This window comes from Sorex fumeus, unplaced genomic scaffold, assembly GCF_029834395.1.
Source record: "Sorex fumeus unplaced genomic scaffold, SorFum_2.1 ptg000128l, whole genome shotgun sequence".
In the NCBI taxonomy this organism is placed as follows: Eukaryota; Metazoa; Chordata; class Mammalia; order Eulipotyphla; family Soricidae; genus Sorex; species Sorex fumeus.
The window spans coordinates 11872871-11891598 of NW_026606185.1; the positions used below are offsets into that span (position 1 = coordinate 11872871).

Below are 18728 nucleotides of genomic sequence, written 5' to 3' on the forward strand. Positions count from 1 at the left end.
ATCTACCTCAAATATACTAGAAAGGCTTCCAGCACAATGAAAATACCTATATGGACACCTTACTCGTTGAAAATTATAAAAGTAACCACTCATAAAGTAACCACTAATAAAGGACTTTCTGCATACAGGAAGTAAAAAGTAAATTCCAATAAATTTAATGAGAAATGCAAGATTATGTTATATTTGGCTTGCCACCTGCTTTTTTGTCTCTCACTCCAGACCAAGAAAATGGAAAACTAGTAGAACACAGGGCTTTCTTTCCAAATGCCAGCATTTCTTATTCTGTTCAAGTTACTGAGAGTGAAGATAAATTCTAGAAAAGTGCAACAAAGAAGTAGAGGCTTCCTACTTTTCTGAACCCTCATTTATGATATGTTAGCTCTATTTTGGCCATAGCCTACTAAGAACACTGGGGTCAAGAAACCCTTTCTTCCATTAATGAATTTATTCAAGAGATAAATGAAAAAAAGCATATGTTACTGTTCACACACCTTTCCTGAGTACTCAGAAAATCCAGCAAGTAGTCCCTTAGAGAAAATCACACATTGTCTTCATTACAGAATTTAAGACTTTGTCTTATGAGCCAGTAGGGCTAAAACAGATTATTTTGAATTTTAGTCTAAAGAATCTGAGTCTATGAACAACAACATGGGAAGTCGTTGTGAAGTATCATTGGGGAAAAATGTATATATCCAAGAAAATATAGCCAAAAATGTAAACCAGGGCTGGAGAGACAGTACAGTGAGTATGCCATCTGCCTTGCGTATAGCTGACCTGGGTTAAATCTCCAACAAACAAAACAAAATGATAAATTGGTTACGTTTCAAGAGAAAACTAAAGAAAGGAAAACTGAGAACAAATCTCAAACTACTTTGGAAGGTATAAAGGAGTCAGTTTTACTGGATTGCAATGTTGAATAATATGCATGCCCAGGAATTGTTGAAAACAATAGAACAATCACTTAATAATTTGTAGAGCTTAACAGCCGGGTAGTAAAGGAAGAAGACAAAGAGATCCACTATTATACTAAATGAGTAAGGACATAACTAGGACTGCACCAAAAGAATGATCCTCAATCTTACCACTGTGTTGGAAAAAATATACACTATGAAAACTATTCATATGTCCCTATTTTTTGGTTTGATTTGATGATTTTTTTCTTGTAAAATTATATCAGTGACTTATATATCTTTAGATATTAACCCTTTATCAAATGGCTATTTGGTAAATAATTTTTCCCATTTCTTTTGAGATGTAGAAGTTTCTTAGTTTCATGCAGTCCCATTTGTTTCTGTTTGCTTCCACTAGCTTGGTCAGCAGTGTTTCATCTTTGAAAATGAATTTATATTTAATGTCATGGAGGCTTTTATTTACATTTTCTTCTATGTACCATATGTATTCAGGTCTGATGTTGAGCTATTTAATTCATTTTGATCTTATTTTTGTGCATGGTTTAGAAAGAGGTCTGGATTGTAGCTTCCCAGTTTTAACAGTACTACTTGTTGAAGAGGCTTTCCTTGCTCCATTTCAAATTTCTTTCTCTTTTATCAAAGATTAAATGATCATATATTTGAGGGTCTATCTCAGGATATTTAACTCTATTCCATTGGTCTTCAAGGTCTGTTTTTATTACAATGTCATCTTTTAATAACTATAATTTTGTAACATAATTTGAAGTTGGAGAAAATGGGGAAAAGACATGAATAGAAACTTAGTCAAAGAAGAAATTCAACCACATGAAAACATACTCTACATTACTAATCATCAGATAGATGCAAATCAAAACAACTATGAGATATCATCTCACAACACAGAGACTATCACACATCCAAAAGAACAAGAGCAAACCGTGCTGGCTCAGATGTGGAGAGAAAAGGACTCTCTTTCATTGTTGATAGGAATACTCACTGGCCCAGCCTTTTTTGAAAAGAAAATGGGCATTCTTCAAAATACTACAAATTGAGTTCCCATTTGACCTAACAATATCACTTCTGGGAATATGCCCCAGGGACCAAAAAATACGCAGAAAAAAATGTCTTCTGTCTTCTGCACTTCTATCTTTATTGCAGTACTATTCACAGTAGCTAGAATCTGGAAACAACCCTGACTGCTGAGAACAGATGACTGGATAAAGAAACTATGGTACATCTACACAATGGAGTACTATACAGCTATTAGGAAAAATGAAGTCATAAATATTGCTTATAAATGGTTGGACATTGAGAATATTATGATGAGTAAATTTAGCCAGAAAGAAAGAGATAAAATGACTATTTATTTTGGGAAATAAATATATATTATATTATATAAGAAAAATGCCTGCCATAGTTTTTCTAAGTAGGGGAAAAAAACTTTCCTAAGTAAGGAGGGGAAAAAAACTGGAGACACTGCTGGGAAATGTACAATGTTGAAGGGATGAATATTGGAACATTGGATGACTGAAACCCAATTGTGACAACTTTGTAACTGTGAATCTCACTGTGATTCAATAAAAAAAAATCACTGAATAACAGTCATCCTGTTGTTCATTGATTTCCTCAAACAGGCACCAGCAACATCTCCTTCCTCCTAGCCCAGAGATTTAGAAAGTGCCACATTCGAGGCTCTTTCAAGGTCAGGGAAATGAGACCCATCATTGTTACTGGTTTTTGGCATATTAAATATGCCACAGGGAGTTTTCTAGACTCTGCCAAGCAGGTAGTATACTTTTGTTAGCCTGCCACGTTCTCCAGAATAAGAACTAGATAATAAGATGTCTCGCAGTCGGGAATGCTTCCGGAAGCTATAGCTCCAGCCTTCTATTGCTTGTTATGGATATCATGAGATGTCATCTGACCACTTTTGCAGCCACGCACTCCTGGAATTCTAAAATTGTTAATAATTGGTGTCCGGAACAATAGCAACCACGAATAGCTAAAGCAATTATTGGGAAAAAGAATATGGGAGGCATCAACCTCCCCAATCTCAACCTGTACTACAAAGCAGTAATAATTAAAACACCATGGTACTGGAACGAAGGCAGAGCCATAGACCAATAGAACAGGGCTGAATATTCTGACACACACCCTCAAATATATAATCATCTAATCTTTGATAAGGGAGCAAGAAAAGTGAAGTGGAGGAATCAAAATCTCTTAAACAAATGGTGCTGGCAAAGCTGGACAGCTACATGCAAAAAAATGGGCGCAGACCTCTACCTAACACCATGCACAAAAGTCAGATCAAAATGGATTGAAGACCTCAACATCAGACTAGAATCCATGAGGTACATTGAAGACAAGAACAGCAAAACCCCCAAGACATTGAAGCTTAAGATATCTTTAAAGGTGACACTCCATTAGCCAAGCAAGTGGAAACAGAGATAAACAAATGGGACTACCTTAAACTGAGAAACTTCTGCACATCAAAAGACACAGTGACCAAAATACAAAGACAGTCTACAGAATGGGAAAGAATATTCGCCCAATACCCATCTGATAAAGGGTTGACAGCAAGGATTTACAAGACACCGGTTGAACTCCACAAGAAGAAAACATCCAACTACATCAGAAAGTGGTGAAATGAGCAGAAAATTTCTCAAAGAAGAAATCCAAATGGCCAAAAGGCACATGAAAAAATGCTCATCATCACTAATCATCAGGGAGATGCAGATCAAAACAACAATGAGAGATATCATGGCACACCACGGAGATTGGCCCACATCCAAAACAACAAAAGCAACAGGTGTTGGTGTAGATGTGGGGAGAAAGGGACTCTCTGCCACTGAGGTGGGGTGGGGAATGGGGGATAGGGTGACGGGATTGGGAGGGTTACTGAGATTATCAGTGGTGGAGAACGGGCACTGGTGGAGGGATGGGTATTCGAGCATTGTATGACTGAAACACAAGCACAAAAGTTTGTAAGTCTGTAATTGTACCTCATGATGATTCACCAATAAAAAAATAAATAAAAATATTAGAACTAAGAATCCATAAATTGATGCGTGTTCAAGAGTGAGTAAAGTAAGGAGGAACTATGGGACAATATTGGCATGATGTTACACACTTTTACCCTGTAGGGAAGTCACTTTTAAAGGTGAAGCACTATGATTTTCTCAGAACAAGATTGGGCATGACCTTTCTACAAGTTATTTTGTGTCCAGGAGGTCATATTCCTAATCTTTGCATCTTACTCCTCAATCTTATCCCCAACTACCCTTATCTCTTGGTCCTAATGTATCCTCTGGTAGAAGTAAAAACGAAGAGTAAGAGAAAAAAGCTTATGAATGGGTCCTCATAGATATAAAATATCTTCCCCTGGACTCCATGTTGGGGAGGTGTAGGGTCTTAATTTTCTGCTGATAATATTTTGCATGCATATATACACACATACATACATACAAACAACCTTCACTTCACTTTTTCACCTCCTATTTTATGCCATGATTTATTGGCCCAGTGCCTTCACTAAAACATAACATTATCTTAATACTGATTTAAGCAACCATTTCAATTGAAAAAAGAAAATTTGGAGTACCTGTTTTTAATATGCTGGGGAGAACCAAGGCAGCGGAAGCTGCCATTAATCATTATGGCGAGTCTTGTGCAAAGCGCCTCACATTCCTCCATACTAGGGGGGAGAAAAGAAACAAGTTAAAGATGTGTTCAGAAGAGACAAGGCTCTGCCTCCTAGCTCACCTTGTGTCAAGAGCTAAAAGTGGACACCTTATTTTCTCTTCCTAGTGTGCAATAATTGAAAAGCAAGATTCTATTTTCATGTATTAAAAAAAAGGAAAGAAGATGCTTGAACTAAACATTGAAATTAACAAGTAGACACAAATATTTTTATTGTACATCAATTTATTGTCTATATGAAAATCTCCTCAAAGCAAAAAATTTAAATTGAAAATATTTTATTTATGTAACTAATTATACAGCACTGTAGCACTGTCCTCCCGTTGTTTATTGATTTGCTCCAGCAGGCCCAGTAACATCTCCATTGTGAGACTTGTCGTTACTGTGTTTGGCATATTGAATACGTCACGGGTAGCTTGCCAGGCTTTGTCACGCGGGCGAGATACTCTTGATAGCTCTCCAGGCTCTCCAAGAGGGGTGGAGGAATTGAACCTGGCTCAGCTGGGCTGGCCTGCGTGCAAGGCAAATGCCCTGCCCAACTAATTATATAGTTAGTTAAAATTATATCCTTAGAAGAATAGTTATAAAATTAATGAAAGTGAGCCAGGAATGATCATTTCATTTTACACTAAATTCAATTCCTTTTAGTAAGTAAATGGAATATAAAGTTCTTATTCTCAGTCTTCTGCCCCATGCTATAGCCATAGTCCTTTAAAATAAAGTAGGAAAAAATGGAAGAAGTGACCATCAAATTAAGAGACAATTGGACAATTTTAAAATCGTCAGCTGAAATCTACTGTGTTAAAAATTCCTAAATCAATCAAAACATTTCCTGTTTTCATCAGTCTTGAGTCATTTAGACTTTTATATTGCATGAATATGAATGTATTTACATAACTAAAGATAATTTTCTTTGGGTGCCATACCAAGCAGTACACAGGCTTATTTCTTCCTCTCCTTACAGGAATTACTCCTGGTGGGGCCCTGTAAACCATTCGTGGTGCCAGGGAATTGAACTGTGTACAAGGCAAGTACCTTGACTGTGTACAAGGCAAGTACCCTACCTGCTATATTATTTCTCCAGGCCTAAAGTTACATTTTAAAGTAAATAGGTCATAAAGGAGAAACCACAGCAATATGCAGTCTTTCTTAAAAGTGTCTGGTAAGTAGTTGCTACATGAGAACTAAGAGGAAATTATATTTATTTATTTTTGTATTTTTATATATTTTATTTTCATAAAAGTGGTTCACAATAGTTCATTTAAGAGGAAATTTTAACATGATACTAGTTTATAAACTCTTAGAATCTACCCAAGAGCATAAAGATTTAGCAAATAGCACTTCAATAAAAAATAATTCACAAAATTTAAAAATATTTTAAGTTGATAATACTTTATGATAGCTCTCTTATTACACTTAATTTCAACATAAACTTTCATTTTCTAAAGAAAAGAAGAAAAGAGAAAAGAGCAAGATTTCTTACTGTGGTCAAGTGGACACTGACAAATTATTTATCTTAAAACAACAAAAAAGTTGACAAAATTAATAAAATCACCAATTTAGGAATTTTGTAGGGGCTGGAACGATAGTATACCGGGTAGGGTATTTGTCTTGCACACGGCCAACCCAGTTTCAATTCCCAGAATCCCAGATAGTCCCCTGAGCACTGCCAGGAGTAATTTCTGAGTATAAAGCCAGGAGTAACCCTTGTTCATCGCCGGGTGTGACCCCCTCCCCAAAAAGAAAGAATTTTGTAAATTAACAAATGGAACATAAACAAATGCCAAACTTTGAATAAGTAAATAATAATTTTAGTCTCTTTATCTTTATCAACATAGAGTTATATGGTTGGAACAGACTAAAGACAGTTTCTCTAACAACGTTGAATGGAGCTATGTTCTATGGTCTACAATACACAGCAATAGTTTGACCATATCTGATGCCAATGGAGCCAATTGGGAACAGAGATGGACTTGAGTAGGCTAAAATTAGTATTAGCAACATATATACAATCTGCAAGGCTGCACACACATGCAACAGATGTCAGAAGGAGACAGGACAGGAACATAGTTAATGTCAACTGAGTGACTCTCTATATGACCTTTCAGAGAAAAAGAAACTCAGTCAATTAAGAAATGTTCATCATGACATTCTCACTACTATTCTCATCATGAGTACAAAAATTTCTCTCTCAGGGATATTGTGTCTTCTGCAAGCATTCAGGAAACTAGCCACATCAATTTTGTTAACTTTCAAGTAAAGTAAAATTTCAGATTCATATATATATATTTTAGATCACATTGTACCTACATCATGGGAAAATACAGTCTAATCAAAAAAGCCTGATCTGGGATAGAGAAGGGACCACTATGACAAAAAATAGTTGGAAATGATCACTCTGGATAAGAACTGTGTGTTGAAAGTATATAAAGGAGCAAATATGATAACTTCTCAGTATCTGTATTGCAAATATATACTATACTGTATTAAAGTAGAGAGAGAGATAAAGAAGAAAAGTTTCTGCCATAGAGACAGGTTGGGGTAGGGGGCGTTGGGAAGAGGGCTGGCAGCAGGAGACTGGGGACATTGTGGTTGGGAAATGTACACTGGTGAAGGGATGGATGTTGGAACATTGTATGACTGAACCCCAATCACGAACAGCTTTGTAATTGTGTATCTCATGGTGATTCAATTAAAAAGGAGCTTGATCTCCATTTAATCTCGGAATGTTTAGTAAACAACTCATATGACTTAATTTGTATGCTTGAATTTTATGAAATCTGAGATTAGCTTTGAACAAAGTGAAAAATAAGGCAATATTTTGAAATCAGATGACAAGATTGAGTCTATGAAGAAGGGACTATATGAGTTTAAAGAAGACACCTTTTACAAATCATTTCAGTTTATTTTTTCCACTGAGGTAAGACAAAGTAAAGGTTCAGTTAATAACAAATCTCTGAAACACTAATAGCGTATAAGGCAAGTAGGTTGTTAATGACAAATCCTTTGGTTCAGTTTGCATCTATGTCTCCCTACAGCTGTGTGTCCTTCCTGATTACTCATCTATACAATGGGAACTGAATAGTACATGAGACTGATAGTTATATTTCCATTATAGTGTTGCTATAGGAATGAATCACAGCTTGGATAGCACTAGCTTGGAACTGTGCGTTCCACAACTCTGCTCCTCAGCCTGTCTGGGAGAAAGGACAAAACTCACCTGTGGGATGTTAGCACTGCAGCACAGCCTTCTCGAACCTCCTTCATTATTGTTTTCCACAGGTACCGCTTAGAACAGGGATCCATCCCAGAGCTGGGTTCATCCTGAAAGAAGAAAACAGAGAGATGGGCCTTGGGAGAGTCACGTGGAAGCAAGCACATGGCATATAGAGACCAGACCTGGCCAGGGAGGATGGTCCTCTGGCTTAGTCAGATAGTGCTCCCCGCTGCCATGCACTGCACACAGCAAGCTTGGGCTACAGCTTCCTGTCAACCATATTTTCTTTGGTCATCTTGTTAGGTAGATTGCCCTTGATGCATCCTCAACCTCTCTTAAATTTCAGGATAATATATCCTAGAAGGCTACAAGGAAGTAGAAGGTTTCATTTACTTAACAACATCAATCAAAGAGAAATTCCTTAGAACCTAAAGTTCTCTACTTCAATAAATATGAGAACACTTATTTGAACCACTTCTGAGAGGGAAATTTCTACACCGTATAATGTATTTCTGTTTTTTTTCTATACTTGAGGAGTACTAAAAATATTCATTATCCGACTTAGGATCATCTAAAAGGAAGGGTGTTTGTGGGAACAGAAGAACTGAGCAAAAGAATGGCACAGTATAGAAAAATAAACAACTGCAAACCCAGCGATATATGAGTACTGCTCATATAAAATAAGTAAATAGTGACTATTCATATATCATAAAAATTTTTAAATGTAATCCTAAGATTTTTAGCATTTTTATATATAATCATAAATTTAAAGATTTTTATATATAATCCTAAATCTTTCTGCCCTTTATATTAGTGGCTACTGTGAGTTTTTGAGGGGAGAACCTAAGTGTGTTAAATGTATATTCCAACAGAGACACAAATTCTCACCATCATCATAGTCATTAAAGTGTATATAGCTATGGAGTTCATGTCTGTCTATATGTAAGGACTCCAGTAGACAGACACAATAATTGGGAAATTTTCAGACAATAGGGATACATGCACAATACATGCAAGATATCATTGAGACAAAAATAAAAATTGGAACCCAACAATTAATTCAGATTTCCACCTTCATGGAGCGATAGCACAGCGGGTAGGGCGTTCGCCTTACAAGCGGCCAACATGGGCCGACCCGAGTTCGATTCCTCCGCCCCTCTCGGAGAGCCCGGCAAGTTACCGAGAGTATTCGATATGCCAGACACAGTAACAACAAAGTCTCCAATGGAGACGTTACTGGGCCCGCTCGAGCAAATCGACATAATAATGTAATGAGAAATAAACAAAGAGCACAGCTGTGTGGGACGAAAATGTGAGGGTTGCTGTGAGTGCGACTTGACCCCATCCTAACTAGAGATGTGCTGAGCAAAACTGCACAAGAGATAATTCTGCTGAAATTATATAGCCACTTTCCTTCTTAGAAAGAAAACATAGTTTGCAAACTGAATAATTATAGAAATGTTAGTTCTTATTGCCGTTTTCAGAATACAGAATTATGCAATCATCTTGATTTGGGGTCTTGAAAAAAAACACGCAAATAGATATAGTAAGATGAAAATCCATCTAAGATAGCAGAACATGATAGAATCATCTTTCCTATACAGTCTTTACAAATTCAATAATCTCCACATTGAAGCATTGAAGCGCTATTTCTAATTAATAAACTATAATGGAAATATATATTTGGCAAGCAAAAGAGACAATCTTTTTATATTCATCAAAATTTCTACAATTACAAAGCTCTATGAGGAATTCTAGTGACTAGAGTTTAATGTATAGAACAGGAACAACTTTAATTTATTGTTTTTAAATTGTCATTGGCTATTTTTAAGTTAAAGACAACTGGTTCTGTGTCTTGACACTGGACACCTATAATTAATGGATTAACTTAATTTAATTATATATTACAAATGACATTGTTGTAAAGTAACTGATAAAGCTCAGTTCTCTGGTTGAATTATTTCTCTTCTACAACAATCTATATTGTCTCCAAACACTTCCTCAAGATTCACTGTTGGTCACTCTTGGTGGTATCTCTATAGCTATGACAATAATATATCTGCAGGTAAGAAAACCCTGAGAGATAATTAATTAGATGATAAGTGTATATTTGTATTCAGATTAAAGGTACATTCAGGTATCCTTTTAAAATATTATTTTACAAGTAAAAGTTTTATTGAATCTTCGATGTGAAATAGGAGATGATTAAAAGATACATTTGCAAGTTAGAAAATATTTTAAGGCAAAGAGTTTATTAGTTCAAAAACATACATTTCAAATTTTGAATTTTTCTGTGAAGGAACAGATGATTTGAGGTCACTGATAATTTGAAATTTCTACAACGCACCAATAGAAGAAGATCAGGTTTTCCCAGGAGGGCCAGGGCTGTGGAGAGCTTCCGCTTGGTACCACCACTATAGGTGCCCACAGGTTTGTCCACATGGGCTTCTAGGTGTAAACGCTGCACGAGGTCCCCAGCAACCTGGAAAATAGATGCTCTCCTTGAAAACATTTGTTCACTGAAGAACATTCTCAATCATGAATCCTAACCCTTCCTCCCAACATCCTGTTCACTGCATTACAGATTTCCACTGTTCCTGAAATACCTTCCCTCGCTTCAAATGGATAATTGAAAACTATTCAGTTCAGTTTTAGAATCTGTAAAATATCAAAGTTATCTTGTTTAAAAATGGTTACTTTTAATTTGTAGTTTAGTTAATATAGTTAGAATGATGTTAAATTTCATGGTTTTACTAAACCTTCAGTACCACCATAGTGCCCAAGACCCTCTATCACTTTGTCATTTCTAGTCCACCTCTTCCTTCTCACTTCTTCCTCCTGTCCCCAGTTTGATAATCTCAGTTTTTCAGTTAAAGGTCAACACTGTGGTATTAACATCCTTGAGTCAGGACCGAAGTAAGCAGGGCTTGCTATAACTTAGGCAAGACTGAGCCCAGAAAACAAATCCAAATCAAAGTGAGAAGAAAAATTAGCCAAAATTTAGACTGAAGTTGCTTGGTTAAGTGAAATAAGAAAGGAAAAGACAATTATTAGATTGATTTACAAAATTGTAGAAGATTAATTACTAAAGAGCAAAAACTAACAAGAAGCAAACTTCTAAATGCAGAGAAAACTATGGTAGCTATCACTGTATAATGGAAGAGGAAGAGAGAAATGAACTGAGGAATATTTTTATATGGTAGTATGACACTAAATTTTTTATAGTGGGAAGAGTTACACCTGCGTGTAAAGGTATGAAATTACTACATTATCATTCATAATGTTGCAAATCTACAATAGTCAAGTAAAAGGTTTATATTTTTTAAAAAAGGAAACTGGGCAGGAAGTGAGTTGTAATAAAACCCAGATAGAGATAACCTGAGGATATTAAAAAGAAAGCAAATTTCAAGGATCAAAATTTCCTATGTATAATCTTTAATTTCTTATTATCTGCCAATAACATCATTGTCTAGAGGTCATTACTTTATTCTTACTTCAACCAATAATATAATTTTCCTGAGATTAACACGGCTTCCTTCAGTGTAAGAGAAACTTGCATTCATTTTTAGATATGCAATAAAACCCAAAAAGATTGAAATTACAATGAATATACTATATTTTCCCCATCTTCTTTTATCCAAATACTAGTATTGTATAAATTAAAATGTCTTTGATAAAAGTGCATAAAAATAAATGCTTAATAAGTTTAAATGATTCAGAACAAAATTACTAGATGTACTACTTCATGAAGATGAAGTAAAATAATGGCTGGCATTAAAACAATAATTATATACTGTGTTCACTATTTTCTTTAGATAATATCTTTTAGAAGCTACTGTGATGTATTCAATATGCCAAAAACATTAACAACAAGTCTCACAATAGAGACGTTACTGGTGCTCACTTGAGCAAATCAATGAACAATGGGGGGGCAGTGCTACAGTGCTACAATATCTTTCATAAATAATCACATAAGGTCAGAACATGATAGGAACCTCACTGAGAAATAAGGTGTCATTTACATGAAGGAAAGGTATCTAAGGGAAGGGAATACCATTATATAGTTATCACTGCCAGAGAAGCAATGGGCTCAACAAAATGACACACTGACAAACTTCTATTTCATTTTCAGATATGTAGAAAAAAACAAAATTGAAATTACAATGAATATACAATATTTTATTCCCATCTTCTTTATCCAAAGACCAGCATTATATAAATTAAAGTTGATAAGGAAAAAGTAAAATAAAATAACATTTTAAAAATTCAGTGAAAAAAAGTATGAGACAAAAGTTTCTAAATAAGCTTGTCCAAATGTGAACATTTATTTTATGAAACCAGGAAACATTTCAATGTTTAACAATTTTACTAAAAACCTAAATGTTGTTACACAGACTATAAATCATGAATTTATTAAAAATAAGGAAAGGGTCAATAATCAGCTGGGACTCAGACATGCTGATGAAATCTGGAACAAGGCTAGACTTAGCTGAGGAACAGAAGGGTTGTCTCGGGACTTAACATTTCCTCAGAAACAAAGGATTTCATGCCAAAATCACAGAAATAACTGCTGTGACTGCCCATCCCATGATTAAAAAAGATACCAACCCAAAAAAGATAATCTATATGAGTAGCAAATATATCAGAAGATATATCAACTTCGGAGTCCTAAAAGATGGAATATTGTAGGATAACATTGGTATGTTCTTTCTTCTTTACCGCAGGCAGCTTAGGTTTATTGGGTTACACCATTCACAGTGCTCCTGAGACATTCCCATTTCTCTGTCTTATTTTTCCTTCTAGTTAGTTTTTATCTTTTTTTAAAAATTTATTTATTTATTTCGAATACCCATCCCTCCACCAGTGCCCATTTCCCACCATCACAGATCCCAGTATCCCTCCTACCCCACCCCACCCCCCAATCCCCCCATCCCAAACTGCCTCTGTGGCAGGGCATTCCCCTCTGTTCTCTCTCTCCTTTTGGGTGTTATGGTTTGCAAAAGAGTTAAGCCTGATTTTCTGTGCTCTCTCCCCCAACTGGTTAATCACCTATTTTCCCTAAACAGTACCTGTGACTTGTGAAATCAAATTCCTCAGAAATCTCTGGATTTGTATTGGAAAGTGAAATATTGCTTTTCTCTTTTCCTTATGTCCTTTACATAGTTCACTTTAGAGCAGTTTTGTTTTAGTACAGAGACAGGAAAACAGTTAATGCTATGCTTTTGTAACTTGGGAGTTAATTGACTCTGAATATTATTTAATCCTGGGCATCTCTCATATTTTCTCAACTCAGTTGCTCTTAGTTCCTAGTACCCCAAAAGCAGGGTCCTGACAAAGTGACTGGATGAACCCAAGTCAAGCTGTGAGCTATCCTGCATCAAAACAGGCCAGGCCAAGCACCATAATACTTAACTGTAAGTTAAGAGCACAGTAATGGACAAATTCTGTCATAATCCAAAGAGAAACAACTAGACAACGACCCTGTTAGGGTTAGGAAGAGCTCATCTGGCCTGAGCACTGCGGTCTGGGACCTAAAGCGAAATGTCCCCTGGAGAGCCACCCTATAAGCTTAATATATCTCTTACTGTGTCCATACAAAATGACTAATGTTATTAAAAAGTGTAATTAAGATAACTGTTTAAGTGGTTGGACTAAGGAAAGGAGAAGCACGCCCCTAGATGAAATTCTGCCCTTGATAGGATCTCCAAGCAGGGTATCTTTGTCCTAGAAGAGCTTCCCAGGAAGAAAGGGAAGGGCTTTACCTATGTTGATTATGCTATCAGACCTAGGGGTAGTTGATACCATGAATGATTGGGCTGATTAGGGATCTAGACTAAGGCTGCAAGACAGAGCGCAGGGAGAGGAGAGAGCCACATGGGGGACAGGAGGAATCCAGGAGTAGGTGAAACTGGAAAAAGGCAGAGGAGACAAGATTGGAATCAATTACGACTGATCACGAACTAGTATGGCGGCCCTGTTCCATCTTTCAAGCATGTATTGGTGGCTGTAGGCCAGAGTGGGGAAGCGACTCATGGCCACCAAAGGCATGTAGCAAGCGAAAGAGACCACACCTCTGCCCACATTCATTTATTTTGTGATTAAACAGAAGATGAGGCACAAAGTAACCCAAGCTCAGCCTTGGAAGGGTGTAGGATAACACTGATTTGTCCTTTCTTCCTTGCCACAGGGAGTTTAGGTTCATTGGGTTACTCCCATCACAGTGCTCCCATTCCTCTGTTTTTTTGTGACCTCTTTCTTAGTGCTTTGCTTCTCCAACCAGTCAGTCACCTTTATGTACTAATTAGATTCTGTTAACTTGTAAATACTGTTTTTCTCTTCTTCTTAAGTCCTTTGCATAGTTAATTCAGAGTAATGTCCTTTTTGTATAGACAAAAGAAGACAGTTAATGCTTTGGTTTTGTAACTTGGGAGTTAATTGACTCCTAATGATACACATTCCTGGGCATCATTTTCTGGACTTAAGCCTCAGTTGCCCTTCCTAGATCCCCAAAAGCAGTCCTGCCGAGGGACTGGAGGAACCAAGGTCAAGCTGTGAGCTACCCTGGCATCAAAATGGACCATGTCAAAGCGCCATAATACTTAAGTATAAGTTAAGAGCATGTCATGGACAAATATTATCATAATCCAAAGAGAAACAACTAGACAACGACCCTGCTTAGGGTTAGGAAGGGCTCACCTGGCCTGAGCACTGTAGTCTAGGATCCATAGTGAGATATTCCCAGGAGAGCCACCCTACAAGCTTAATTTATCTCTTACTGTGTCCATATAAAATGACTAATATTAAGAAGTAGAATTAAGGTGTTAATTAAGGTGGTATTTAAGTTATTGGACTAGGGAAAGGAGAAAAACCTCTAGGTGGTATTTTGCCCCTGAGCTTCATCTGGCTGCAGGCGATCAGAAAGGGCTTTGATATGTTGATTATGCTACTGGACCTAGGTGTGTGGTTGCTACTCCCAATGCTGGGAGATGGAGAGAAACTAGAGAGAGACCATGGTGGTGAGGGGTAGTGCAGAGAGACTAACAGGTGGAGCAGAAGGAGACTGGAATGGGAAGCATAGTGAGCCTGGAGCAGGCACGTAGGCAGAATGGAATAAACGGGAACTCATCACCAACCAGTCTGGCCCTAGTTTCCTCCTTCATCCACCCAGGGCATCAGCCTTTCTGGGTAGGGGAAGCAGCCAAAGACCACCAAATGCAGGAGATGAAAGAGAGCCGCAGGGAATTCCTAGTCATTATATGATTGCACAGAAAGGGAAAAAAAAATCTTGTCAGAGGAAACAGGAAGGAGACCCATACGGGAAGCACTTCTCTCCCAGCTACAGCAGCAGACAGTGGCACTGACAGTGGGCATTCCAGCTTGTATAAGTAAAAAACTGCAAATAATAAGCTCTAGGAGAATGGCTGATCAAGAAGTGACTTTTCTGAATAATAAAAATACTATAGGCATATAATGAGGCTAAGTTTCTTTCCCCTCTCTAGTGATTATTTGACATTCCAGACACAGTAACAACAAAGTCTCCAATGGAGACGTTACTGGGCCCGCTCGAGCAAATCGATGATCAACGGGAGGGCCTTCCAAAAATGTGGAAGGGAATATTTTATATGTAATAAGGTTGCTGCAAAATATTTAGAAAAAGTATTAGCTTAATTTATGCAAATTAAGTTACCTTAGTTTAGAATTCTTTAACTAGCCCTTAAAACAAATGTTTAGTTTAAGAATATTAGCTTAAACTATTGTTTTCTCTTAATTATGGAATTGGTTCTAGTCATCTTAGAGTAAGCACATTCAATAGAGTATGGCAATTTTATATATAAATATTTCCAAAATGTATAGCATAGGGAAGTTTGCTTTGTGATCATAGTTAAGAAATGGTGCTGACTTAAAAGAGCCCTCTAAAAAAATAGCAATCCTATCTACAAAATCAATTGCATTTTAAAAAGAAAATGAAGACAGTGTCTAATGCACAACCATTATAATGATATTTCTTAGTGAAGGAATTCTGAGTCTTAATAGCAGGAAGTTAGAACTGATGTCAGTGGAGCGCATGGATGGCTTATGGGAGGTGGGGAGGAGTCAGTCACCTTCTCTGGATCCACCTATGTCACTCCAGGACCCACTGGGAAGATTAAGACCGATAAAGTCTGCGATGAGCCCCTGCTTGGCATGGGCCAGAGCCACGCCAGCACCACTAGGTGGCTGTCCAGTCACACTTGACATCCCTTGGTCTTTTAGGTATGGGACCTGATCCCCACCACCTGATTTCTTGGGGAGCGACGGACTTAGGTTGGAGCAAGATTTATTCTTTGCAGGAAAAGGAGCAGTCAGTTCCAGGCCTTACCCAGGGTTTGGGGGTTCTTGTCTCACCTCTCAGAATAGAATTTCAGGAGTAGATGAGCAGTGAAGTACAACAAATTTTACTTGGAGGTTTTTGAAGGGAAGGAGGGAGAGAAAGTGGGAAAGAGTAGAGAGTAACACATCTAAGAGAGACTGTGGGCTTCCCTAAAGGCAGAGAAGTCCTTACACACATCGCATCATTAAATAGGAAAGTACACACACATCTCAAGAGAGGAGATGCAGGCAACAAACAAGCTCAGGTGCTCAGCATTGTGGGCACAAGCAGCACATGGGCTCAGGCACCATAAGCAAGCCCTTCCTTCCTCAAGGTGGCTTTTATAGGGTTTTTCCAACTTGTCCCCACACAGGGCTTCTTCCTAGGTAAAAGTCTATTTTTAGGGAAGTTGTTAAAGGGATAGAGATGGGAGTGGTTGATGGTATTTAAATTTCTTTCCTGTCCTTTTTTCTCTACTGGAGCTTCTCTCAGTGCTATTCCAGCTTTCTCTAAGTCTGTAGGTGATACTTTTATCAGGCCTTAGTTCCTTTTTCCTACAAAGTTGGCTTTTTGCAACTTCAAGTCTATTGATGCTACTATTTCCCAAGAAATTCATTGCTTGTGGGGGAGGGGGGGGTAAGGGGGGGGAGGAAGAGCTGCCTTTATCAGTACCTTAGATAACCAGAAGTGCCAAACCTTACTATATAAATAACTTATTCAAAAGGCACATTTCCCAAATATATCAAAGAGACCAGTTGATGCACTCAACAAACATCCTTCTTTTTAGTCAAAATCTGAGGTTGAGGTCAGCGAGATATTACAGGAGTAGGGTACTTGCTATCCAGGTTCAATTCCTGGCATTCCATATGGTATCCAGAGTACTGCCAGGAGTAATTCCTAGAGTACATCGCCAGGGTGTGCCCCAACCTTCCAAGAAAACAAATAAACCCTAAGAGATGAGAGATCTGTAAATGGTAAAGGAAGCAAGAGCCCTCCAAGACTGTGGAGAGATTCCGTCCCAGTTTTACTTAAAATCACAGAACATAAGTAAGAAATGGGGGCTGAAGTACCACCTAGCAGCGCAAACAATATTCTTGGGCTAGGGAAAACATGATTTTGACACATAGCACTGTAGCACTGTAGCACTGTTCTCCATTGTTCATTGATTTGCTTGAGCAGGCCCAGTAACGTCTCCATTATGAGATTTGTTGTTACTATGTTTGGCATAACGAATATGTTATGGGTAGCTTGCCAGGCTTTACCACGTGGACAAGATACTCTCAGTAGCTTGCCAGGCTCTCCAAGAGGCGTGGAGGAATTGAACGGGGGTCGGCCAGGTTGACTGAGTGCAAGGCAAACGCCCTACCACTGTGCTATCGCTCACACATATATATTAGTAGTATTATATATATATATAGTAGTATTATATATAGTAGTATTAGTATAGTAGTATATATATAGTAGTATACTACTATATATATAGTATACTACTATATATATATATATATATAGTACTGTTATATCTGGACTGGAGCAATAGCACAATGGGTATGGCATTTGCCTTACATGCGGCCGACCCAGGCTGACCCACGTTCGATTCCTCTGCCCCTCTCAGAGGGCCCGGCAAGCTACCAAGAGTATCTCACCCGCACCGCAGAGCCTGGCAAGCTCCCCGTGGCGTATTTGATATGCCAAACACAGTAACAAGTCTCGTAATGGAGACTTTACTGTTGCCCACTCAAGCAAATCGATGAACAATGGGAGGACAGTGCTAGAGTGCTATTGTTACATCCCTATTTTAGGCATACTTTTTAAATGATACATAATGGTTTTTAGTGTGTTCATGTTGAAATCATCACTATACTCTAATTTTATTTTTATTGAGACGCTATGATTTATAGTACTGTAATAGTGGCTTTCATATATCTTTCCCAAACCACACCTATCATAAGAATGCTTGCTTCCCTCCACCAGTGTCCTCCAAATCCCCCTCTTTCTCCCTTTTTCCCAGGTAAGCTCAATTCTGCAGACCAACTTCCAGTTATCATGCTTGTAGCTATATATTTTTGTTCTTTTCCTCAGAATTCAGAAATGCAAGAAGTATCCCAAATCTTTACAGTGAAGGGTAGAATATGCAAGACTTCTTCAAGGAACTACCCACTCTCTGGTGAATTCTCACTTTGCATTTTTGAAATTCAGTTGACAGTCCTCAGCTCTGCTTCACAGATCAGTTTGTAGCATCCTGTTTCCTCATCTTGCAGCCTTCTGTTCCCTCCCTCCAGAACTTCCCCTTCACAGACTAGAACTGGAAATGAATGTACGAAGAATACATGTAGCTTCTATCACTCTCCTGGAGCTTCAGGAAGGACTCCAGAAAAGCAAATATCCTCCCAAGTGTCATCCCTTCCAAGAGCCCATCAAATCCTACATTCTGAGTCCTACTCTCCAGAGCTGTGTCTGAAAGTCATATTTGTCATGAAGAAAAAAATTACAGTTCAACAAAGTGGAAAATCATTGAAGCAAACTGAAAAAAATACAAGGACTGTTA

General features: G+C 37.7%; 1 protein-coding gene across 1 annotated transcript in view; it reads right to left on the reverse strand.

Annotated features, from left to right (window-relative positions):
* The window catches only part of ABCA13 (ATP binding cassette subfamily A member 13), a 461928-nt gene that overhangs the window by 20040 nt on the left and 423160 nt on the right, over positions 1-18728 (reverse strand). The window contains exons 56-58 of the mRNA XM_056138421.1: positions 10178-10312; positions 7834-7937; positions 4516-4608 (exon numbers count right to left, since the gene is read on the reverse strand). Coding sequence (XP_055994396.1) covers positions 4516-4608; positions 7834-7937; positions 10178-10312 — 332 coding nt within the window. The remainder of the gene's footprint in view (positions 1-4515; positions 4609-7833; positions 7938-10177; positions 10313-18728) is intronic.